At 43.2% G+C, this 26,850-nt stretch overlaps 1 protein-coding gene across 1 annotated transcript; it reads right to left on the bottom strand.

Moving 5' to 3' along the window:
• Window positions 1-24,659, bottom strand: LOC118785331 (NEDD8-conjugating enzyme UBE2F-like). Its single transcript, XM_036539918.1, is given in 11 exon segments — window positions 1-48; window positions 1,242-1,245; window positions 5,066-5,127; window positions 5,410-5,442; window positions 11,835-11,893; window positions 14,253-14,298; window positions 14,300-14,326; window positions 16,421-16,488; window positions 21,410-21,475; window positions 22,552-22,581; window positions 24,554-24,659. Coding segments are annotated over 11 exon segments (549 nt in total).
• Between the last annotated feature and the right edge of the window lie 2,191 nt (window positions 24,660-26,850).

Below are 26,850 nucleotides of genomic sequence, written 5' to 3'. Positions count from 1 at the left end.
TTATCTGGCGTAGCGCTTGATGAAATCTTGAACTTTGTCATGGAAATCCTTCTGGAACAACAACACAAGCAGAACTTTTTGTTCTTGTTTTACAAAGCGGGAGCCCCATGTCACAGTTTGACTGTAGATCCTACAGCTCTTCTATGACTAAGGCAAAGAAACGCTGTCAACTCCCCCAGCCCAAAGACTAAAAATGCCCCATATACAGTACAGAACAAACACTCTAAGGTAGCTGATGGTTAATGTTATTTGCCCCCTTTTAATTACACACTGATGAACCAGACCCACCAGCCATGGTGTAGAATTCCTCAGAGAAGGGTGTGTGCCGGTGCAGCCGGCTGGTGGAGGGGCAGGTTATGCGTGGCAGAAGGGAACAGCCCCAATAACACTCTACCTTTCTCAAAGCAAGGCCTTGAGTGACCTTAAGGCTTACTGACTTTAACCCAGTGTTCTGGGTCGTCCCTCTTATGGAGTTAAAAGCGATATTAAATGAAGGTTGTTACAGATGGGAAATGGGTGGGGGCTGTATCAGGATATGTTCTCTGGAGACTCTGGAACAACAGGAAAACAGGCAAGCTAATTACCCTCTTTGTGCTCCTTGTTCGATTCTGTGGTCTCCTGCTGCATACTGTAAAGAACATGCAGGGAGGTGGCCTTAAAATAATCACCAAAGACTGACCAGGCCCTTACACAGCACACATCTCAGTCACCCGACACATAGCACCCAGCCTCTCAATTCTGGTATAAATGTGATTCTGAAATGAGCAGTTTCTCTCAATCCACAGAACTTTAAAGGCAACGTCCAAACTGCAGATGACCTCTACAGAGAGCAAGCTCAAAGCCCACTGCTTCGGTGTGTGATTAGAAATCTCCGTTTTGAACAGTCTTTATGCCTCCCAATGCCTTGTTTTGGGTTATTTCCCTGCTGTGAAATGCCACAATCGTGAATGCTGTACTCTGTGCTGCTGTCTTCTTTTTGATCTACTGCAGATAAAAATGAGGCAACATCATAAGGCATGTCGTTATTACCAACTGTGAGGAAATAAGAAAAGCTGCCTACCGGTGCAGTGACTGATGGCCTGGGTACTCGTGGTGCTTCTCACATTACACAGAGTGGGCCTTTGCACTCTGCAGCTTCCCCCACTATTGCACATCATAACTCAGGGGACACAAATTGGGGAGCATGGCTCTAAATAGACCTGTAGCTCAACTCATTAAACTGCCTCATTACAATGTGAGACATCTCTGTCGGGTGGAAAAAATGGATTGTATTTTTCTTTCATTCCCCTGTGCTTGGCTTTCCGAAGGGGGCTTTCCTAAGCACCGTAACAGAGGACGGGGTTGTAATGAACTGGTTTTAACAGCCGTGCTCCCGTGGATATTGGTTTAACTGGCAGAGATGGAATGGGGATGGTGGATGTTTCTGGAAGGTTCGAGATGGACCCTAGAAAGCATCAACTGTAAGCGTTGAGCGTGTTCTCCGAGGGTGAGTGCGCCTGTCACAGTGAATGTGAACCCTCGAGACCAGAACACTGCAAAAAGGAAGCTTCAGTCTCCAAACAATCATAAATGGTGGAGATGGGGGACACTGAGGTGTCTGCTCAGCTAGTGCCTGTCCAGTGCCATGACAGCACCTGACAGCAACAGGCCTTATAGACAGCTCTTATATCACTACAACGCTGCACCCTCCAATTGTATCGCAGGACCCCACGATTTTACAAAAAAGCAGAAACTTATGGCTGGAGAGGAAAGGGAAATATGAAACACGCATACCCCCAATCCTAACACCAATCCTTTAGTTGAAAATATGGAATCTGATTCAGAAACAGCTGTTAAGGTACTGTCCTTTGCCTGGCTCTGGCTGGATCTGGCCACATGACCACAAAAGACAGGAGCTCACATGGTGACCTGAGCTGACCAGTGATGACCAGAGCAAAATGGAGCTCATCAGCTGCTCCACGAAACCCACAGCTTTTAAGGAGAGAAAGAGCAAATGATGTTAAACCAGTTTCACTACTGATGCTTCACTTACATTGGCTAAAATATATTTCACAACAAAAAAAGAGGAAAAACACTGAATCTACTTTTAGAAGTTTAGAGTTCTGCCATATGTATTTCTATCACTCCTAAAAGCAGACTTATATAATAAAGTTAACAACACTGGCAGTCATTAAATGACCAAGCTTCAGGACTGTTTAAAATCAGGACTAGCACAAATAAAGAACCTGCTTTGTTTAACATTGACGTACTTTAGCATTTAGGTTTTAGCAATCAGCAACTACTTAAAAAATGACTGTGGATAATAAAAATGATGATAAAAGTAAGCACCACTTCAAAAAGAAGTAGTAACTCCAAAATCCTATAGATCTTGCTATAAATGTTCTAACAAAAGTCATCAGAATACTTATTCATTACATTAAAGATTAGTGCTACCACTGCAGGTTTCACAATTCAACAACAGAATTTAGTAAACATGTCAGAGGTTGTTGAAATGGTTCATTTCATAAAGCAACAGAAAGATAACGGACAGATGAGGACCCAACCCCCCCGAAAGGTGATCCTGAGCCAAATTTTGGGGCTTAAAGCCTCCCTCTCAGGGAGAGACAGCCATACGGCAGCTACTGCTTTACAGTTACAGAGCACGAGATCCATTCCAATCAAGAAAAACATTGCTTGCCGGGGCTCCTGCCTGCTCCCAGCTGATTGATCTGCAGTCACATACAACAGAGGGGCTCCACGCACAGCGTGTGGTAGAACACTAAATGGGCCTTGCTGTTTGATCTCACCTGTTAAAAAATGTAAAATGATAAATCTTCCCTGCATCAAAATGACGGAACACTTGTGTGAGATGATGAGAATGCAGTCCATGAGAACATTAATCACCTTTTGAATCTTCTGGAACAACAGACACTGTTCCCCAGGCAAAAACTGCACCACAGAGAGATTCAACTTGCTTTAAAATATGGCTGGCCAAAAAATAATTAGCTACTTACAATAGCCTATGAATATACTGTGGGCAATGTATCAATTTGGAGCATGAGATTAATTCTTGCAAGAAAATCCCAATGGAGCGTATAATATCAATCTATTTAATTGCCTTTACAATACACAAGACTAGGTGGTGAATTCTGTGTACATAACATCCACGCACTGCCAAATTGCTGAATTTTAGTGATAATAAATTGTTTTTCCAGAGGCTTTTCTAAGATGCTGAAATCCAAACACGTATGGATTGAGAGACTGTGGTAGTTATTCAAGATAATAGCCTGTCTTTTAAAAGTATCATGTGTGAGGACAACACCATCACAGGGACATAACATTGGGCCAACTTTTTTTATTATAATATTCTTACAACATTGTGGCTTACCAAAACTCTTTATGCATCTTGTTGAGTCACCCTGCAAGGCATAATTTTTCATAACTGTGCAACTTATTACAAGTCGATTTATTCTTTCTTAAAGCACCAAATTACTTGATACTATTTCACATTACTGAACAGGTGTGTGTATGTGTTTTTAGAACTTTTACTCAAACTCACAACAGTTTCAATATTAAACCTTTCAACTACGTATGACTACCCAAGTGCACACCATGAGGCAGCCATGTCTGAAAGAGGCAGCTAAGACATGGAGGGATTTATGGGAAGACTGACACTGAAATCTTTTGATTGATAAACTGTAAGTGCTCAATGAAAGAACCGCCTCCAGCGTTTGTTCTGTTTTTATGAACAGTGGTGTGGTAATCGGTTCACACTCCAGTTCATCCGAAACCCACAAGCCCACTGCCTCAATGGAGACACTGAGGCCTCCAATCTGTTTTCTGAGCAGATTCCCGCATCAGCTGTGCTCTGTGGTGTGTAACAAAATGTAATGAATCCCTTTACAAAAAACGGGCACATCCTCAGTGTTTGAAATGTGGAAATGTGCAAATGAGGTTACAGCACCTATATGTGTGCTATTTAGTAACATTACTGTTTACCCTCAAGACCTCAACACCTCCATGGTAGGCTTTTAGAGTGATGACAGTTGAATATATTTATAAGGTATTGTAAAGTTGACTAAATTTAACCTTCAAAATTGCAAACAGACACTCTTTTGTACACCTACCCCCAGAGATCTGTGGTCTGGGCCATGCTTTCCCTATTCTCTTTCAATTGTTTCCTGATTTTTGGGAATTTTAAAGTATTCAAGTAATTCCTGAATGGCTCCAACAATACGTCAAGTTGAGTGTAAGACGGTTTGCAGGCTAGACTACAAAAACAGCGTTGGTAAGTGCGTGACTTATAAGTGCATGGCTGTACTGATGATGGCTTACTGCCCATGGAAGCAGTACCTTCCCCCAGGACTCTGAAGTGTAAGAATAAAATAATGCATGCATACAAAAAAGCCTCTGTTTTATTCATGTTTATACTGGGAATAAAAGTCATTCCTTTGGGAAATCTGACAAGTTCAATTATACCAAATCCTTTTATAGCTCTGAATGAGCACCCTCTCTCTCTCTCTCTCACACACACACACACACACACACACACACACACACACACACATACATACATACAAACTGCCTAACAGAAGTAAATTATCCTACAACAGCAGCAGCCTGGTGCACAGATAACATTATTTACATTTCCCTACCTGTTTACCCTCTTTACAGGAGTGTCAGGAACATCACATTAAAAACCCAGACTGATGCAAACAGCAAAAACAAACAAGGCATGGATCAGACACTGTACTAGAAAAACGAGAACATGCTCCTATGGCCAAAGAGGTGCACTATCATGCTTCAGCATGAGCTTATCAGAGAACTTGAGCAGCACGTATGGGATAGATTTTGCTGATCATACATTTTGCTAATTGTTTGAGTAGCATGTGTATAAATTACAAGGGAGATTGAGTGGTGACTGATGGTTTGTAGCGAGCACTTCACAGACTCTAAAGGCCTCCCCATGATTAGACTAAGGATAATATCCAGGGCAGGACAATGCCACCTTATCATAGCCTTATCTTAGCAGCAACAGTGGCGAAATGGTCCTCACCATGACACCCCTGTCTTCGCCGATGTTAACTTGTTCCGTAGGTGATGCTCCACTGCGTCGATGTTCAATGGGTCGTCGAGGTTCATTAGATCCTACAGGGGAATGTGTCACAGCATGAGGGTGCTGCACGGTCACCGTAAAAGGCCTCACGGTTCATGTCCCAGACATGTGGTTCTGAAGCAGTCGGGACCAGATTGGACAAGATCCTATCATACCAACACAACCACATCATCATACATGCATCCCTTTTGCAAACGGTGGTCTACTAACAGACCCAGTACAAGATAAGCAAAGATAAACAGTCACAGTGCACAGACGGAGTGCTCAGCAAATAAAGGTGCAGCATTCAAAGTGAGCAAAGGTGCTGCACTCACAGTGAATAAAGAGTTCAGCCCCCACACAACATCCTGAAAGAAAACATAGAAAATCACATTAATTTTCATCTCATTGGACCTTTCTTCCTCTCCTAATAGTCTCTCTGGAAAATTCTTGAAACACAGTGATCACTGAGAAATAAACTCCCTGCCTGACCAGTGGAATGAGATGACATTTGATTCCAGCACTGTCGTCAGTACAGAGGGGAAAAGGACTAGGCAACACAAATGGAAAAAGGCACTGCTGTATATACTGATGACCACTGACGATATACTGTAGCCCCTCAGTACTTTGATTCTCAGGTTCAACTAGCAGATTAAGTGGGAAACCATCAGGCTGCACATTTTATTCTCCAGCAGGGGACTGGCACTCCGAAATGGGCTTACCGTACATCGCCTCTGAAAGTATCCAGCCATTTAGGCACACAACATACCACATACAGTACTATGTAAGTATGCAAGCTGCCCTTAAATAAGGGTGGTTTCTCCACAAATAACTCCTGTAATGTAAGCAGAGATGAGAAAGAAGTGATGGTACTCTCTGGCTCTCTCCCGTTTTCTCTCTTTATCATTCAACATATGCTGCTCTTAGCCAGGTTACAGGAATGACAACACATTCAAGGGAAATAATTTAAGGGGATAGGCAAGACCAACTTATGCCTTTAGTACTTCCTATCTTTTGACTGGATGTGCCGATGAACCTGGTGAGCCTGGACAGACGCTGTTGTGATCACTAACCATGGGGTCAAAAGTCAAGCGCAGGGCCTGACTCAGACTCTAACACCTCTCAATTCACAGAGACTAAATAAAAGCTACAACTTTCAGGTCACCTGCATGTCACTCCCTCCAAAGACCAGAAACAAGCCTTAAAAAGACATCGTAAAGGGTGAGTTGGAGAGAGATGAAATGTGGACGCGTTCTCCGTGGCTGGGCCAAGGAGGGAACGGGCTGAATGTTTCTGCCTTTACGTAGTGCCTTGCTGGAGGACGGATCTGTGTGATTAATGCAACGGGCACTCCCCTCAAAGCCCCCTCCTTGGGAAGCACAGCACAGAAACTCTCACGATGAAGGCCGGCTCTTACTTTTCCATCTGTTGTTTTCAAAGCTCCCACTCAGTTCGGACTTACGATTTCCATGACTTTTCAGTGACATTTCAAAGAGAAGATCTGTAAGACTTCAGGGATTTTTTTTCATTGCTGCTGTGGTCCAGTTCCCGTGAAATCAGGGTATTCTAAATATGGAACCGCAAATAACAGGAAATACCTTTTGAGATGCAAATACCAGTCACTAATCACTTTTGGCAGTGGGCTTGAGGTAAAAACCAGCAAGCTAGCCAATTTGCTACCAAAATCAGGACACTGAAATTGTTATAAATGTTGCTAAAAACATAAGCTAGTGACTTAATGAGCTGATTAGAGAGTTAGCAAGACAGAGTCAGTGAGTTTGTAAGAGGGGAGCATGTATTTTAGTCCCTGAAAAAATATTTTCAAGTACTGTTAGAATCCTGGCTTTGTATGTGCCATAACAGAAATTACAGTAATCCAATTCAGCTCCTCTTACATAAACTGCTAAGATTCATTCTGACATTGCTGCTGTAGCTAGAGTGGACTGGTCCTCCGAGAGCTGTCATAACCTTTCACCCGGCTGCCTAGATTTGCACTTTAAAGAAATCAGTCCCTCACACAGTCTCTTTTTTAACCCTTGTCTTCCTCTGAAATTATTTCTCTTCTGGCTGGTGACATTCAGTCCTCAATTCTTCTAATGAAAAAGAATGATTCACCTTGAATTATGTATAATTATGCACATTTAAAACTTGCATACAAATGATGCATATGTAATTCAGTTCCCTCCTGGAAACATGATCACTTTCCTTTTGAAAGAGGAGGAAAAAACATAGCTGTAATTATAGTAATAACAATAATGATAAACATCATTATCATCACCATAACAATAAAAACCACAAACAACAACACAAACAAGAATATAGCTATAAGAAATGATTATGCTGGGCATGCACCATAAGGAAATAGTGACCATATTATATGACCTAGAGCCACAATAAATGATCTAACAAAACGTCTGACGGTTCTGTACAATATAACTGAATTTAACTGCTTAGATCAAGAGAGATTTTTAAGTGATTTCAAAATGCCACTGCAGGAACAATCTGAACTACACGAACAGGTCCGTAAAGACCTACAAATGCCTAAAAAGACAAAAATACTAACTACCAAAAATATTATTTAAAAAAATCACAGCAAAAAAATGGCCTGCAAAAACGAATCAGTGAAAGTGTCAGACGAATACCTCAAGCAGTCAAACAGGGAATGCCATTTAAGCGCTGCATGCTGTATCTTTATTAACCGCTCAAAAGTGTCACATTAAATGGCTCATAAGGACCATGCTTACATATAACTAAAAACATTACAGACACATTTGGCTAAGTGCTCAGCCTGTTAAAAACTGTAAGGCTGCCTTATACAATGGGTGCTTTGGCTTCCTTATAAAACTAACAAAGATGATAGATTTGCGTCATCTTTGGTGCATGTGTACTCAAGTAACCAGCTACAGACATAATGTGTTTACATGAGTCTTAAGGTGCTTTAATGAAATTAAGGACTGAAAATGAGATCTTAGTGAGCACCAGCAGTACACAGACAGAACACCTCCACCCACTTCTCTGACCACAAGCGCAGCTAAAGACATGGGGTCTTGTGTTCCACACTTCCGAAGCATCCCGTCATTTCAGATCACTATCATCCCATCTAGAGTTTTACAGTCACATCCGCCTGTCACTCTTTTCCCTTCCCAGCACTAGTCAGATCTGTAGTTTACATCTGAGGGCTGTGCAAAGCACAAAGTGTCTACAAAAAGAAAGATGCATCCAATAATGGCCGTGCTTGAGACATTGCGTCAGGACAGGCAGGTGGAAGACACAGTAGGGGTGAGGGAGAGGAAGAAGCGCTCATAAAAAGGATTGGAGAAATGTTCAGAATGAGCTCCATTGTCAGAGGGAATTAAGCTTGGATGGGCAGCGATTCTTCTTTGTGCGGGAGACAGAGGATCACTGACATAGCACTAAGAGCGGAGAGGAGTGTGTGGATTGAGAGATGGACAGACAGACAGAAAGCAGGTGAAGTACTGCTGTCTGACTGATTTGTGGGTGAAGGACTCACAGACAGAGTCCTGTATATCACTTACATATCTATCAGTATATCACTAATCCATTTTGTTCTTTTTAAGTAGCTGGATTTTGTCCAAGGCATGAGGTAGGAGAACACCAGCAGAGACCCATCTGGGACTTGAACCCATGTCACTCCTGATTACAGAGATCTAACTAGAACTACATCCGCTGCCTCATGCTCTGCCTCTGGTATGTATCCCAGGGTTCCCTGGGGTCTGCTCAAAATGTGCTTCTGAGACCTCACGCACAGCTCTTTCGGCTCAATAACCACACTGCACTTTTTGCTGCCATGTGCTTGATTACATGCATGTGTGTGACTGCAGCCAGAACTTGGTCTGTGCAACTATCAGAGGATTGTCTCTTTTCACAGCATTTTGCTATGCATACCTATGTTAACATCTAACCATGGCTGTACCACCGCCTTTTATTCACTGCAATTCTCTGTCACACAGCTGACTCACAAACGGTATCACTACCTGCTTCCAGCAGAACTGACATCTGCAGTCCTCACTCAGAATGGAAGACTGGCAGCTGTATTTAGCTGCTGTGTAAAATAGGCCTGAATGAGACTGATGACCTACCAAAGCAGACCTGAACCAAACCCACCTTCAATGTTTCTTCTTGCAGGACGTCACCATGACCAACAAATCAGAGGTTACCACTATATTAGCACAGGGCGAGACCAGTGGAAGGGGGTTAAGGTGGGGTTAGTTTTGGGGGAGATGGGGTACACAAATTAAGTTTCCGGGCCACCCCAAGAGTATTTCTGAGGAACAAACATGGAGTTTGAGAAGGAGATGGTTGTTTGTGACATATAGCATGAGAAACAACTTTCATGGTTGGAATTCAAACATGAGGTTGTATATTTGGGTTCAACAGCTAGAGACAATTAAATCTAGTCTGTGATGCAACATTCAGGTCAGACCACCTCGCTGAGTGAAAAATGGGACCTAAAAAGGACCTCCCCTAAGAACTCAGCATTTCAGATACATTCATCAACCATCAAAGAACACTACAAATCAATTCAATGGTGTGACTGTATCAAGTGGAGTGAATCCCCACATTGTAATTAGCATTAGGACATGAAGCTCTCCCACCTTACTGCCTACTCATCACTCGTCCACAAATTAGATATCTTACACTGAAGTCTTTGTTATGTGAAGGAAACATGAAGCCTAGAAAAATAAACACATGATGGAACATCTATACACTTCCACAATGGCTAGGTGTTGATTAGTTCTGGCTCTGACGCCCACCACCTGCGTTTTTGGAGAGATTTACACCTCTTTTCCTGACCGCTTTCTGCTTCTGTTGAAACAAATGCACATTATATTCCACTGTCTAATGGCTCATTGATCAAGTGGCTTGTCAATATTGTGATTAATTGAAGGTGGGGTAACACAAACTGCTGCCCCTGAGGTGTGTTTCTTGGCCTGCGCCCAGCTGATGGAAACGGGACATAAAGCAATCTGTTCCTTCTGACAGGAGACATCCACTGGAAGAGCTGGGTCGTAATACCAACACTGAATTCAACGATGCATTGAACCAATAGCAGCTGGCTGTCAAAATGGCTGTGCAAAGCTGAACATCTGATTTCCTCTACCCGTATAGGGATATTGGTATTTTTCCCATTACAAAAACATAACCTATGAGGAACAAGAATCACACCTATAAAAACGTGAGAGCCACATGCACAGGCTCTGGTTATAAATTGGCTCACCATCGAGGAGCAGCAGCGCATGAAATAGGACGTCATCTGAGGCTGACAGACGTGCTGACACCTACATGATGAAACTTTGAAGAGGCAGGCGTGGGACGCGCACGCATGCATCACCGACACTAAACGGCTGAGTGCTTCGTCAGCAGTTTGTCTGAACTCTGGTGACGATACCATCCCCTTGCAGTGAGGTGGGTGCAGTGCTTGGTATCGCACAAACATCCAGGCCAAGCAATGCATAATCACATCTATTTGTCTGAAGAGGCTTTCACTCTCAGCTCCTGTAACTGGATTTTCCCGAATTCTGGATCCAAATATTTGTAAACATTTTTACATTGCATATTCACTCAGACATCAGTCGTACCCAGGCACAGCCAAACCCCGCTTTGATACTCTGGTTCCTGGGAAGCTGGGAACCCATAGGGAGCATTTAATCAGACTCATTAAGATGCACGGCGAATACCTGCGGATGCATTTTTTTTGTACACACTGCAAACTCCAAACAAGTTTTTAAATGGACACATTAAACAGTCAGGTCAATACTTTACATTACCCTGGTATAATCACTGTGACCTCATTCTGCCTGTTGTGTCAGAGTGAATGAAGTTTAAACAGAGATTCATTCAACATCACAGCAAGATATTTAGAGTAGCCCCCTCTGTAAGGCGAGGGTGCCATAGTAACTTCCTAGGAATGTCAGCCATGGGACTTGCTCATTAGTGTTAGCATAATGATAGTGGCCTGAGCCAATTTCCACAGTGTGATAAACTCCATTCTCCATTAGCAGGAACAGTTCTTGTTGCATGCCAATGTCCAGCCTGCAGGCCTGGTCATCCACTTTAGCCATATTACTTTTCATTTAAATACTGATGGTGGTTGCCAACAAAACAATCACTGTGAGTTTTTATCTACAAATGAACTTGCTCTGTAATCAATAAACCCAGAATTTAATCCCAATAAACATTCATCGCCTCTGATGATAACGAAACTTTAGTCAGTCACTCCATTGGAGCCATGAATGGAAATAAGAGAGACAGTTCCTATACTACTGCAGGAAACGAGAAACAGGAAGTGGAGAGCGTTGGTAACACTGCACTGGAGTAAAGTGTGGATGGCATGTGGAGGAGCAATTTGCCACCCATGGAAAAAGTCCTCTCCTCTCAATCCAAAGTAGATCCACCACCATTCATCTGTGCACAGTTATTGTGCTTAAACACGGTTGACAATTTTATTGCCTTTTGGAACAGCTGGAGTGGATGCTGTGGTGGGACCTGCTAATGAACCAAAACAAAGAGATGAGCGCCACCAACTTCATCAGAATTCTCTCTGCAGTCACTAATTCAGCAAAACAGGCCATCTTCAGGCCTGCAGAACAGATTATGTGCTGTGCATTCTAGAACACTGTGACACTATGAGTGATGCTAAAAGATGTCTCATCCTGGGGAACTGAAACAAGCCCAGGAGCAGAACCAGAACCGGTTCCTGACACAGAACCAGAAAAAGGCCCAGATATGGGAGACTCACCTTCAGTGTCCTGGTTGGGGCCCAACCTGTGCCATCAATCGAGTGCTCCCTCAGTATACCGTGAACACAAGACAAGGATTCAGCACACTAGGAGCAGGAATCAGTGTGCTATGAGTGGGAGAGTGTTAGTGCACTGTGGGTAGGAAAGAGTCACTGACCTGTGGGCAGGAAGGAGGCAGATTTGCGGAAAGGATAAAGTCAGTGCACAGCACACAGGAGACAGCCAGAGCTCTCTGAGCAAGAAAGACTCTGCACACTGACCAGTGAGTCAGTACACTTTGAACAGGAGATAGCCGGTGCACTGTGAACAAGAGCATGCATCAGTAAACTGTGACCAGGAGAGACAGTCAGGGCCCTGTGAGTAGGACACTCAGTGTACCATGAAGAGAAGAGATAAACGGAATGAAATTTTGCCACATTTTTCCACACGCCTGCCCATAAACAGCCTGCCAGAGTCAGACACCCATCTGTAGACCTGAGGGAAGACAGATCAATAAGGAGAACAGAGAGGGAAGGAAGTGAACATCTTATCCCTTCTGTCTGCTGTGTTTGGGGGCCCATCTGGTTCGGTCCAGTGAACTCTTTCTTCCTTCCTGTCTTTTAATTATGTCCGAAGGTATTGCAGGTGTGTTTAGACTGTCCCTATAAATAGTGTTTCTCTAAGGGAGGTGCTGCTTCTCCTGCTGCCTCCACACTTGTCAGTGATGAACACATTCACAAGTACTACAGAAATAAAACAAAATGACCTGAACAGAGAGGGCTGTTTTCCGTCTCAAGGACAGACTCTAAACCACACTCCACCCTCAAGGGAAAGGGGTGAAAATCAGGGTTCTTCACATTCTGTGCTCAAAGTTAAAATGTGTTTCCTAAACTAATTTTGAACACCTTTCATACATGATCAATATCAAATATAGACTGCTACTGCTATTACAAAAACAACAACTACTACTAATAATAATAATGCCAATAAACTGGATTTATAAAGCACTTTTGCACAAGGTACTCAGAGTGCTTTCAAGCTGAGGGTAAATAAAAATAAAATGGAGACGACTGAAATAAACACACCAACATGAAAGATATTAATAGTGGATGTTACCTAAACCAAAGTGATGCCTGTCTCTGTGTATAGCTTTATAGTGATGCACCATGGAAACTGCAGCATGCAATCCTAAGACGTGGTAACCCTCAACCATCTTGTCCATTAGACACCAGTAAGAGTGGATCTGTATAGTGGAACCTCTATAACATGGTGTACGAATTATAGATCCCAGCGGCAGTGTTAAAAGCAGTGTGGAGAAGTGCTTAGAGTTTGACTGTTGTAGGCTTGAGTCCTTGGGCAGGGTACAGCATTTCAGTTCAGCTTCTCCAGTCTAAATACAGCTGTAGAAAATGGCTTACAGAATGTGAAAGATTTAATGTTATGAAACACCCTGGATACACCATCTGCTGCATATACAAATGTGAGGGGAGAAAAGTAATATATCACTAACAGACACTCTTGTATACACTGAACATCAAAACAACACATCACTCTATTTTATGAATGCATGTTTTTATAAAAATGAAACTGATTTGGGGCATAAATTTGATTAATGAGACACTCTGCGGAAAAATTCTAAATTCATTAAACTTTTTCCTGGCCTTAGGTATATTCAACACTGGAAAAATGTCTCTCCTTCTTTACTTTACTCTACTTTGGTTTGTGTATCAAATAAAATCACTTGACTGGTTGTCTGAGGGGACTGTGCAGCTCAAGATTTGTTCACTCATGCTGCAAGATGAGTCAGTTATGAACCAATGCAAGTATGGATTGTCAGCAGGAATATTATCATTTCTCTTTTTTTCATGAAAGACCCAACAGGTTGCAGGTTGAAATTCTTCCGTGTGTCCTCTCCGACTGGATCATGGTGGGCCGTTGGTTTCCATGCAGCCATTTCCATGAGGTAAACTCAAGGTTGAGAAGTTAGCAATGCATCAAAACCACACAGTTGCCATGCTCATGCTACCCCCCTAGGATCCCATCCTGAAGTGGCCACATTGCAGTAGATGAGATTACGGCAGTTATGGCACAGATGCTGTGAGAAAGGGGATTGCCAGAGAACTTCCCAAATTCACAGTCTTTCTCTCAATCTGGCAACCTAACTGAAGCCCAGTTTCATTGGCTATATAATTTCCACCCTCACCACCTCACCTGATGTGTGGTGCGTGTCATGTGGGGTGGGAGGGTGGACCACAGATGACCAGGCTTGAAGTCAGCGGGACCTCATTCCTCTCCTCCCTAGCTGTACTGCACTTTGAATTCAATTAAAGGTACTAAAGCATTTTGGACCAGCACTTGTGTTCAGAATTCATATCTGAACCAACACATGCATCTACACATATGAATGTGACATTCTGAAAGATCTGTGATTGGTCACCTCAGACAGATGCCTCCCACCTCTGTGATATTAGGATGCCATATTCATTCGGGTCAGGCATTCACCTTTGGGAGGCTGCAACTCAAAACAGGGGGTCAGAACTTTTTGCAACACTGCAAGTAGGGTGAACAGTTCGGTGGAAGTGACTCATGTGGTCTCCCGAGACAATCCAGCGCACCAGTGTTTATTTTAATATGCTTTCTGTTTACTGAAAAACTGACATTCCCAAACTAAGCAAAAACAACGTTGCCACCAAGTTTAATATTTCCCCTCCCGTTCCCCGCCCGGCCGCGGCCCGCTCATTTCACACGTCATCCCTGCTGTTTGTGTTAATGCGTTGCAGGCACAGCAATGCGGGAAGGAGCCGCTGCACAAATAATAAAGCATGGAGTGGGAGAGGGAGAGAGGAAAACAAACTTCAGTCAGCATCTGATCAAAGGGGAGTGTTTCAGCCGGCCCTGGAGATTTGCTTAGCAAGCGAAACGCTGGGGAGTGCCTTCATGTGATCCAGCAACGCGGATTTTTCTTTCCCTTTCTGTTTATTATTTTCCCCAAAATGCTAATTCAGCCCAAAATGGGAAACGGCAGTCTGCTGAAATAGCTCTGTTTAAAATTATGGTCGGGGAGAATCATATGTAATTTGCTGGACTCTGTGAGGCTTTGTCAGCTATGTAAGTCTCTGTGAAGGTAGAGTCATTTCAATGGACTAGGCTCAGAGGGAGACGGGTTTGAATCCCGTACGGCATAAGTGATGTAGTGACATTTGTCCTTCATAATTGAAGCAATCAGTGACTGCTCCAGCTGTCATACATAAGTGCAAATAGTAAAATGCTATTGAATGTATTATTGCTTACTGAATTATTATTATTATTACTACTATTATGTTTCAAAAGATAATTAGGACATAATTAACTGAAAAATGCAGATGGTTTATAAGAAAAAAAGAATTATTAAACAGTGATCTTTTTATTGCCTGTTTCAAGTGTGGTGAACCAGGCTGAAGAATTAGCACAGGGATGGAGAAAACAGCATATTATAGTGCCAATGTAAAGCACACAGCCGGATCAGTGCTTGGTTAAAAGCTGCACACCCACGACTTGGGCCCAGCCAGCCTGGAGCGGGGAAGCGTGCCGCCTCGGATCAATGGGCGCCATCACAAATAAAGAGGAGCAAATGCAGGGTCTGACAGAGGACTCATCACCCCGTAGCACGCAGCGCCACTGTTTACTCAGGCTGTGAACCGGCGTTCACAGCGCCTGTAAATCGTGTCACAGATCCCCGAGCACGAAACAAGGCCATTTCAGTTACATCTGCCTCGCCAGCGCCTTTCAGAGCTGCTCCAAACACCTTCTAATGACTGAACACCTTATTGATTCGGGTGCTCTTAATGCTACAGGCTTCTGGCGTACAAAGACTTCAAATTTCAAGGAGAGGGTCCGGAAGTAAAGCATCTCCATTCTGATGTGTTTTGTAACATTCAAACAAATACAAAGATCCTTTAGTTTGTTTTATCCAATCAGGCCTGACTAAAAGGAGAGTATGTGCACATCCATAGACTTCCACAGGAGCTAGGCAGCAGGAACCAGCGTGCTGTAGAAATGAATATGCTTACACACCGCTGTAATGCTCCTAAGTGAAAACTTTATTAAATAGTTAAATCAATTGTTTCATCCATGGACGTCTTTAGTCATGCCATTGAAACATGGAGGGCTGAGCAAAAGGGAAAGGACAAGAGAATAAGAAGGATATCCTCCCCAAAAGGAGAGGAGATCTCAACTCTGTTCATCCCTCCTTATGTCACATGATTGTTCTGTCTGGCTGGTACTTTTATCCCAGGTGACAGGATAGTTACACTTTGACATCTTATACCTTCAAGCCTTTCTGCAGCTGTATTTTTACTGTAGCTATTGTGTATCCTGCTCACAGTGTCCAAGCCAAGATAATACATTTGCCTTTACCTTTAGGACCACTCTTGCACACTGACAGCACCTTACTGGAGCCGGGCTGGCCATGCCTTCATGAGCCCACTTACTCATTTCTTCTGCGTAGGCTGTCCTAATCCAGCCAAGAGTAACTCCCAAAAACGAATCCCCCCCCACCACGTGTAAACACCCCCTCAGTGTTTTGACGTCTCCATTTTGATTACAGTGACACAGCCGGACCACTTACCACCATGTTGTATACTTCGGGGACATTTATCTCAAACTGGAACATGCCGCTCTGGTAGTAGCCTTCATCTGCAGACAGAGAAGCAACGGCTTAACAGGAGCATTCCTCTTTCAACAGCTGAAAGCTGTAGCGTGCAGCATATGCACACATTAACAACTTGCTCCCTGGCTATAACAACCAGACCCTGCATTCACTACACTGTGTAATGATGACAGGATGATCTCGCCCTCTAATTGCTAAAAACAGAGCTGCAGCCCTCTGTACCCTGTAGAGATCTCACCCTCTAACTGTACCACCCAGTGCCAGTGCCCTTTGTAGCCGGTAATGAAAACAGCATGATCTCCTGCCATAACCGCTACACTTCACCTCATTAGGCCACAGCAGAACCTGTAAGCAGCTTTCTACCTGTCCCCTGTTCATCAGCTAACACACTGCACTGGCAGTGGCAGGACGGGATACTGACATTTCACTTTCAATCCATGTGGAACACACCCTCGTTAAGGGCAGTGCGCCATGTCTACACATCTTTTTCCACAATGTAATTTAACGTCAGACAGGTGTGTGATTCGAATGGGGGCCCTGAGGCGGGAGAGACACCCGCATACTGCACATCCCAAAAACATGGTGCAAGGCAGCGTGAGTATGTGACAGAGAAACAAAAGCAAACCCTAGAGTCCTCTGTAAACTGCAGGACATTCCAATTACAGAGGTATTATTATCATTACTGTCATGTATAACATCACACAGCAATGCAATTAAACTGGAAATGCTGACCTTCAACAGAGAAGGCAGTGCGGGAAAAGGACAATTATTCGCAGGTTGAGTTTGATTGTCGCATAACACTTCTTGATTGTTTTTAACAGCTGTCAGACTGCCACAACAAAACACAACACCATGACCATAAACTGCTGTGGTCACCACAATCAGCATTACATTACATTATTGTCATTTAGCAAATGCTCTTATCCAGAGCAACTTACACCGGTTGCATGTACATGTTATCCATTTATACAGCTGGATATTTACTGAAGCAATTCGGAGTTAAGTACCTTGCCCAAGGGTACAGCAGCAGTGCCCTGGGGGGAACTGAGCCGGCAGCCTTTCGGTTATAAGTCCTGCTCCTTAACCACTATGCTACACTGGCACTATACTACACTACAACACTGGCACTACACTACACAACATCACCTCCTCACAGCACAGTCATCAGTCACTGCCTGTGGGATACAATGAGCAGCCTGGTGATTAAACGCCACACACAAGACTACAAAGGGCATGATCCATTATTAACATGTCGACACATGGAACACATCCTCTTGGTAAGTGACTCCAGTTAAGATGAATGAATAAATAATGAGGTGCATTTCCAGGCTCGCGTCGGAGGTCCAGGCTGCAAGAAAGAGGCTTATTACTACTGCGGATTAACTTTTATTAAACCACAAACTGGAAAAGGATCCAAACGAAGACACAAAAGGTGCATGTGGACTCGGGAATTGTGGGGTGTGGATTCTAGCCTTGGAGACAATCCCACTACTGGGAGCTTGACTAAAGTTTATCAGGTAGAAGCACAGTTGTACATATGTATGCTCCAGAACATGCCAAATGCAAAGACAGAAGCTTACAAGGGGACCTGCTGATGAGACGAATAACGTACAGTAACGCTCCACAGGATGTGATCGGAGCACAGGCCTAAGCCCTTTGTACATTCCACGAGGAAGCGTTTAAGAGCTTGAGATTCTTCTCCTCGCCCTGAGCTCATGAACACTTTGTCCCGCGCGTCTCCACTGTTGCGAGTAAGTGCTTAAATCAGTCTTTGTCTGCCTGAATATCATATGCTCCAGAGAGCAGCCTCTGCCTACACAGCATATCCATGTTAAACGGTGTATACTTAATTGCCTGCTGGCCCCTCCTAAGGCCAGTTGAGGGACACAAGTAGCTGCAACAGTGGACTGTAAATTAGGCATGTCTGTGAATTCAGAATGTTTCCAAAACCACTTTTTTTCTGTATTTCAAAACTGTTTGGGACATTTATTCTCCTTGCATTGTTTTCCTGGATACTAGACTCAATAAGGTAAACAAGATCCATGATAGCATGTCATGAGTGACCAGCGACTGAAATTTTTGATCTCTTGAAAAGAAAACAAAGGTTGAGCCAAGTATGCAGACAGTTCCCTTCCAATGAATGACATCCATGGAGACCCTTTTAGCCAATGGCGTATGGCCAAGATTTTCAATCAGCAGCTTGTGGGAAATCTTCTCATCTAAGGTGTATCAAAGATGGGATACAAGCTTTTCATGCTAACCTAAAGGGAGGGTGTGTCAAGCTGTTAAAAGGGGAGGCGCGGCACTGAAACCCCACTACCTCAGTCCCTACTGCCAAAACATTATCTTGCACACAATCTTTACACACAAATCGGAAACACTCCAATGAAAATCTGCTTGGGAGCTCGGCACTGCAAACAGGACAGTGGTGAAACTATAAGAGTCGAGACAGCTTATTCCCTTGTGATATGACATGACCTTGTGTGACACTTGACAGGCCTGGCACGTCTGTGAGTGGATGTGCTTGGCTCCTATGACCCCCCCCCCCCCCCCCCTCCATATACACACACACACACACATTAACATGCATGTTATTACTGACTAAAAACTTCATCTGCTGATTCTATTTCTGGGAAAAGCACTGCAATTGTATGCTTGAGCAAAGTACTTGACCTGAATAGCTCTACTCAGTATCCAGCTGTACAAATGGATAAATGTCCAATGTGAGCTATGTAAGTTACTATATAAAAAAAAATCTGTACCATGTAAAACCATGTAAAAGGGGAGGATTTGCAGTTGTATATGTGTTCCCCATATACACAAGGGCCCTGTAGCCTCCCACTTCTGGACAGTAATGACATTTTTAATTTAAAAATGTAACGACCTCTAATTAAATGACATTTTTAATTTAAATCAAAAGTCTCATCAGCACAAATGACACTGGCTATGAGGGCATCTCTGTTCCTGCGACGCTCTCTCCCTCACTCACTGTCACTGTATTCCCCCTCAAGCGTGAAAACACCCTTTTAATGGACTCCAAAGGATCGACTGGAGGGCAGCAACACTGTCCTCCCGGTCTGGCACCTCCATAATGGGCAGAACTACAGAGACCTACAGCACTGATCAAAATCTCCCCAAACAGGGGATCGCCCTGAAACACAAGCAGATGTCAGCCGGGCCCCACGCCAGCAAGTAGGAACAGTGAATGCTAAGTGGGTTCACGGGTTCAAATACATAATTAAGGAATCACCAAACTGGGATCATGACATCAGGCACAGACATAGCTTCTTTTTTTTTTTTTTTACACACAGAGGCAAATACTGTATGGTGAATGGTAAAGAATGGGAGGTCAGAGCTCAGACCCAGAGGCACACCAGGCCATCAGAACACTGTTTTAAAAAGGTAATGCCAAGGACTCAAGCCTGGGCCGATGGCACTTTAGAGACATGAGGCACTCGTCTTAAATGTGTCAGGTCAGAACATTGGAAAATCCCTGCTCTACGCTCAATGCCCCATCAAACTCTCTCTGTCTCACCAGGTTAGCCTGCTGCCTGCTTTGGCTTTCCAAGCTGAAATCTGCACCTATCAGGGATATGCAATTATCAGCACCCCATTATTTACTGTCTGGAGCCTCAGAATTCTGCAGAAGAAGGAAACAATCTCCTAGACCTCAAATTTCCCTCTTCACTCCAGCGCCTCTCTGTGACTTCCTCCCCCGCAGAAAACAAAGAGCATAATGTTCCTCGCCGTGTCTCCCTAGCGCAGATTTGCTAATTATTTAATGAGCGAGGCAGATGGAAATCGATTTGTGGCCTCCGGGGCTTGAGCGAAGAGAAGCGAGGCTGTGGAAAAGCCTGTAGAGCCTGATCTGAAATGGCACGCAGTGGCAGTACTGTTTTATTTATCTTAGAGGCAGATCAGACTGAGTCACAGAAAACCGGGATACTCCTGGGCAGACTGGCTGAGCAGGGGAAAAAAAAATTCAGCACCAAAATCCGGTTCTGTACACAGGATCCTCACATGCATATATGAACCGGAACTTCCCCGGACCTGAACCAGAGAAGTGACCTGGGGTGTAAGGGGGGGGTGGATGCTGTGACTGTCATGAACTCTCATGAAGTAGCAGGGACTGTCATCCAGGCTTTCCACATGGCTCCTCCTGCCCAGACTGAGAGAGGGAGGGAGAGTCCAACATCAGAGTCAAACCCAGCTGTCAGAGACCGACTGACTGCACAGTCAAAGCAGTCTGTCAGAGAAAGTCTGAGAGAGACTGCGTAGTTATGACAAGCTGACCGGATGCAGGCAGGGAGCCTTGTCTGCTCAACAGCCCTTCTTCATTCTTACCATCTTCATCCTGCCACATTTACATCAAAGTCTGGAGATGTGCTTATCTCAGTGGGATTAAACTGCTATTAATAAGACCACTTGCTTCAATATTTCACACTAACTCACATAAGTGACCATTTTCATTTCATTTAGAACAGAGTTCAGGACATGAGAGCAGGGGAAAGGTTACATTTGTATTTGCAAGAGATTCTCTGGCAAGTGGGTCATTTGGGCTTTGATCAGGGTAACTCGTCAGAGAGGCCTGACACTGTCTCAAAAAGAGATCTTCCATGCAGCAGAACTTCACCTGAGTCTTTCAAATACCATTTTCTTTAAAAGTGCTCAGCCTTTTTAGGTCTTTAAATGTGCAGTTCCTAGCTACTTAAGAAAATCAGCGCAATACTAAAACACTGAGCAAAGAGTATGTTTGTGTTTGTATGGGGGGGCAGAGATTTGTTACCTGGTACCTGGTGGGAGATTTACTTGTAGATATGGGGAGTTACCTGGGAAGGAGGGGCGATGAGAGAGGGTAGAGAGCAAGGGATCTACCCAGAGAGAGGAAGGCACTACCTGAAGCAAGGTGATAGGCAGAGGGCAACACAGATAGAGATGAGGATTTACCTGGGGAGACATCAAGTTGAAAGGAGTGGAGCTTGTTCTTATCAAGGAAGATGACTTTACAAGTACCTTGTGGCATAATGAGCACAAGACAAGGGCTGGCTAGTCCTGACAGGGAATGACATGAGAATTAACACAATGTCAGAGCACTGGGGCAACAGTGTGGTGTGGTTTGGTAATAGGGCCTGTAACCAGGAATCTGAAGGTTCCAATCCTAACAAGCGCACTGCTGTTGTGGCCTACAGCAAGACATTTCACCTTCACGGATAATATGACTCACACAGAAACTATGTGAGCTACGCTGCATAAGTTCATATGCATATATATGCCATAACGGGCCATTAAATAATTTTCACATTACATACATGCATATACATACAGATACACTAATATAGCCAAGCAACCACTGTTTTTCAGAGATTTTAAGATCGTCACTATGAGGTCTCTGACAATTTAAAATCCCAAACTCTTAAAATGATGGGCTCAATGCAGGAGGAGGGATGAAGGTATTTTCGCCCGTATGAATCATCATCAGGACCATTAATGAGAGAAGCGGTCATAATTTCACAAAACTCCATGGCTAACAGGCAGAGATGGTGAAATACTCCTTTAATGACCAATCAGCGGGCATCAGGGCGTGTAATGAATACTTCAGGTTAGGTGGAAGATGGAGAACGCAGACATATGCAATTATATAAACCACACTTAATTCCGAATAGACAAATTAGATTTACACCACTGGACATGAACAGAGCTAAATGGTTCCATTTGCCTTTGGTACACAGCCTTCTATTTTCAGTGGATTTCTTTGTTAATCTGTTAATTATTTGGGATGTGCACAACACTGAAAAAGGTGTGGATTGTTCATTCATCTTCATGCTTTAGCAAGGGACCATGAAAGCACGGATAAATGGGAAATATATTCAAAAAATAATGCTGTAAAATAAACATGACTGATTCTGCCTCCACCTAGTGTTCACACTGGTGTACTGCACTTAAAAATCAGAGGACTCGAAAATGTGTCCAATCACAGTAAAGCACCCTCAGAGAGCTGTAATAAAGTACAGACAACTGTAAGTAGACTAACTTCACTTAAGTCAGCTATTTTCTGTATGGGGTTGGTAATGTAATATGAGCATACTTACTGGGAAGGCTGGCTTCAAGTTCTGCAACTTCTGCAAAAAAATAACGTGGAACGAAGTGACAAGAGCTTTGTTAGGATTAAAAACACAAAGGCACTGGGAATAAATGCAAATAGTTTCACCTTATTTAATGAGCCCAGCACAATATATAACTCATACCCCTGTTACTCACCACACTAATGCTTACAGGGTCTCATAACTCATGTTAAACACAGTTCTCACACTGGTTCATCATAGCCAATTGGAACAGCACACCCCCACCTCTGTTACTTAGACCTACCGCAAGGATGTAGAGCATCTACAACAAGTTCATCACACTGCACACACTCACTTTATACAATACTCTAAAAGAAGGGTGAAGTTGTTCTCTGGGAAAATGTAAAACTCAGAGACAGCGTACTGCCTACTACATGACAAATATACAAATCAAGTTTAGAAGGCCGCAGACAGTGTGCTTTGTGTATCCAACTAAACACCTTCCTTGGTGTAAATGTTAAAGCTTACAGAACCTTTCAGTAATATATATTCATTTAATTGTTGACACCTTTACATAATGACAGAAACATGATTCAGATGATCTAATGATTCATACCCCGTGATGCCCTTTAAATCAGTTCACAGGGCACAACACAATGTCAATCAGCCATGCAGATGCTACCTGAGTCTTCTTCCTCTCACACAGATGTGTGTGTAACGCAGTGCCATGCTCTGACTTGGTGCAGGGACCTCATTCATCCCTTCAAATATCAAATTATCGATTTGAATAAAAGAGGTGACAACCCCAATGTGCCCAGGCGAAAGCAGCGCAGGACTCTGTCGAGAATATGTAGCGTCAGCTTTCTCTCCATACAGTGCTGAGTTCCCACGACAGCCTGGCTTTAACGAGCACCGTTTCTGCAAGAAATTCTTCAATCTCAGCCGCATTCAGTGTGTTAGAAAGGCAACTTTTCTCTTTTTACATGGAGTAACAGATTGCTGAGCATGCATAAAATACCTCTTATGAACTGGACAGAAAAAAATGGTTTCAATGTCGTTTGAGTCTGGATTTTTTTTTTTTCTCACTGTACTTTCCATTCAAAGATCTGCATTTGCTTAAGAAAGGATTATTCGAAGTGTGACATGAACAGACAATGTTTCCTCTGAGAGAAATGGCTGATATTCACTGAAGACCAGCAGTGGAATAGCTTCTTAAAGGCCTCTGCTTAAAAAAGCCACAAACCCCCATCCCACTCATGTCCTGTGGTAGTACTCTGTATAGCATCATAGTAACAGCTGGCCTGTACTCTAGGACTAGGGCAGCCGAACCGTGACCTTGCTGGGCTGGGTCCCAGGTGAGGTGAGTGGAAAAAAGTCAACAGAAATACAAACCTTAAAACACCTCACCAGCTCTCTGCCTTAAACTGAATGTGGCCGGTAAGGAGGCAGAAACTACATTCTGTTTCAAACAAATACACACAATCGGGCTATGTGTCAGTGTTTCTCCATCCTACTCCTGGAGGCTCACTGTCCTGCATATCTTCCATCTATCCTTGCTCTACCTACCTGACTGAACTCGTCGGTGGCACTTTTGATTCGCTGAGCACACCTGATTTAATCAAGCAGCAAGGATAGAAGATATGCAGGACAGTGGGCCTCCAGGAGAAGGACTGAGAAACACTGGGCTATGCCACACCTACCGAAATGAGGGAATAAATTCTGCAGTGAAGTGTTGACTAACAGAGTGAATTCTACAGTGAACTGCAGTTTTACACTGACTGAATTCTGCAGTGAAATGTATCATATCCAGCTATACAAAATAGAGCAGGCTATGAGAGAATATGCGAGCAAATACTTTATCATACTGTAAATACTGCTAAGCCTCAACAGCTCTTGTTTTAAGACGACCCTGACTATTTGTGTGAGTTGCTGTGCAGCCCAAGATGGATGACTGTTTGCTGAGGGTAAATTAAGCAAAAAACAGACAGAAGATGAAGAGAAAGCAATGACGGGTGTGCGGGGCCTCTACCTCTGATCAGTAGCCGGTCTCGGATAGAAGTTCGGCGGGAGGAGTCAGAGATGTGGCCGGCCTTCACCCGCTCTGCTCGTTTCAGCTTACTCGCTAACGTCAGCATGGCTTCCCCGCCCTCTCACCAATGCTGTAGAGAAAAGCATGCAAAAACACGCAAACGCCCACAACTGCACAACTAAAGCGTGGAAATGTGCCATGGTTGGGGAGCATTCATTGTAATACAGCCCGCATTACCAGACGCAACAGAACGAAAGGGTCACAGTTTCAGACAACTCCCGCAGAAAACTGATTTAGAGCAGGTGAAACCACATTCCCTTCACTTGGTGAGATATGTGTTACAGCTGAGAAGAAAAGTCATGTCCTAGAAGAGTGTGCTTTATGACAAAACTGCCAATTTAAAACATTTCAGCTCATGACAACTTGTGTGTTAGATACGGAATGAGATACCCACATCAATTTTAGATGGAGTCACTACTTTACTCAGTAGAAAATATCTCGATGTCAATCAAGAACCTCACAGTAAAGTTGTTTCATGTTTTTAAGTAAACTACATGGCTGGTGATATCATAGAGTAACAGAAAACCTCACGAAGAAGTATAAACATACAAAGCATCATTTGAATGATTTACATATCTCAGCTATATTTTACAGACAGCTGATGCACACTACAAAAATTTCAACCATTAGCTAATAGCTAGCTTCCCAACTACAGAAGTTATCTAGCTTGCTAGCACGAAGGGACAAAATATATTAGCATTCTTAAATAAATATTCTTTCATAGAAAATGTAATATGCATTAGGTTTTCCACGTGTTGCAAGTTTTCGGCGTACATACGCACGTTTTGTTCGTTTTTGATAAAATTTGGTATGATGCACCTATAGAGCTGACGTTGGTAAGCTGACCCTGCTGTTCAGGATTCGGTTTTCAATAAAATATTACATCAACCCTTTAACTAAGAAAGTAATAATAGTTAATCTAAGTAAAGTTATCCGACTACATCTTTCATTTGTCTGGGCGAGTAGGAACGGAAACACAGTATCAACGCCCGTTCCAGCGGAGATTTTGTTTCCGTCCAGTCACAGACCACAGACCTGATATAGTTCCTCTGCAATAAATCACGCATTCCCACTCTTTGTATCCACTATTTTTGATGTACTGTAAAAGGCATTATATAATTCCGCAATCCGCAGTCATAGAGTGTATTTGCCACTGGACACATTAGTGTTATAAATTTATCCTCTCCATATCTGTCAGTGATACTGCTTTTACGGCTACATCTTACTGGTGTAAGAGACGACATTCAAATGTGTTTTCGCACAAAGTCAAACCCACCATGTATTTATTCATGTTACTGTTTAGGACATGTATTCTTAAATCATGTTGCTCATTTGCAGACGAAGCAAGCAAGACAGTGTTGATTTGTACGAATCAAATACAAATACATAAAAAAAAAAACTCATGCATTGTGCAGGTTTTCCCCTACACTTTTCGTCCTACACTTTGCCTAGAATTAAACTATGTATGGCTGTAATAAAGTTGTCAACACTAACTTTGCATTCATTTGCGCAACGTGTTTTGGGGAATTATTTGCTAATGGAAGTCAGCCTGGCTGTCACTGTGTCTTTCTTATCAAGATGTCTGTTTGGAGCTGCTGGATGTTTTGACTGCGGAGCTTATCCTGACAGAGCAGAGAAACAGGGCTTACAATAACTGAATGATTGATGGCACCTGTATGAGTTTGAACCATACCTGCCATCCTGTCTGTCTTCAGCAGTCCACAACACAAAACCGTGTTGGCAAAGGCTACTTCAGTAAAATACAAGACATGTTAAGCATTTAATTTTCATCATAGTATATAGCCTATACAAAACTTGGTAATTGCTGCCAATATCAGGTATGCTCACAGTTACACTATGGTGATCAAACACAGTGCAACACTTGGATGATCAAACGCACAACATAAACAGTTGCACTGAAATGCACTGAAACACCATGGCAACCATAGGACAGGTTTCACTGTATGTTAGGCAGACAAACCAAAGCCCACACTGTCAGGAAAATTGTATTTCCACACATTAGAACAGCACCCTTTGAAAGATACAATATGTTTAATCCAAAGGAATACAGAAAGCTTAGCATTACGGGCAATTTGTTAGGGAATCAGACACAGTATACTGTGTTCATCTGCTGTCTGGTAGAGCCTGTAGGTACAAATACGCTTCATGAAGAGAACATTAAGGTAAATTGACCACATTTAATTGGATAAAATAGGGAGAAGACTGTATTACAATTC

The sequence above is a fragment of the Megalops cyprinoides genome, chromosome 11 (genome assembly GCF_013368585.1).
Source record: "Megalops cyprinoides isolate fMegCyp1 chromosome 11, fMegCyp1.pri, whole genome shotgun sequence".
NCBI lineage: Eukaryota > Metazoa > Chordata > Actinopteri > Elopiformes > Megalopidae > Megalops > Megalops cyprinoides.
Note: the sequence above shows the minus strand (reverse complement) of the source record. Positions and strands in the feature narration are given on the sequence as shown.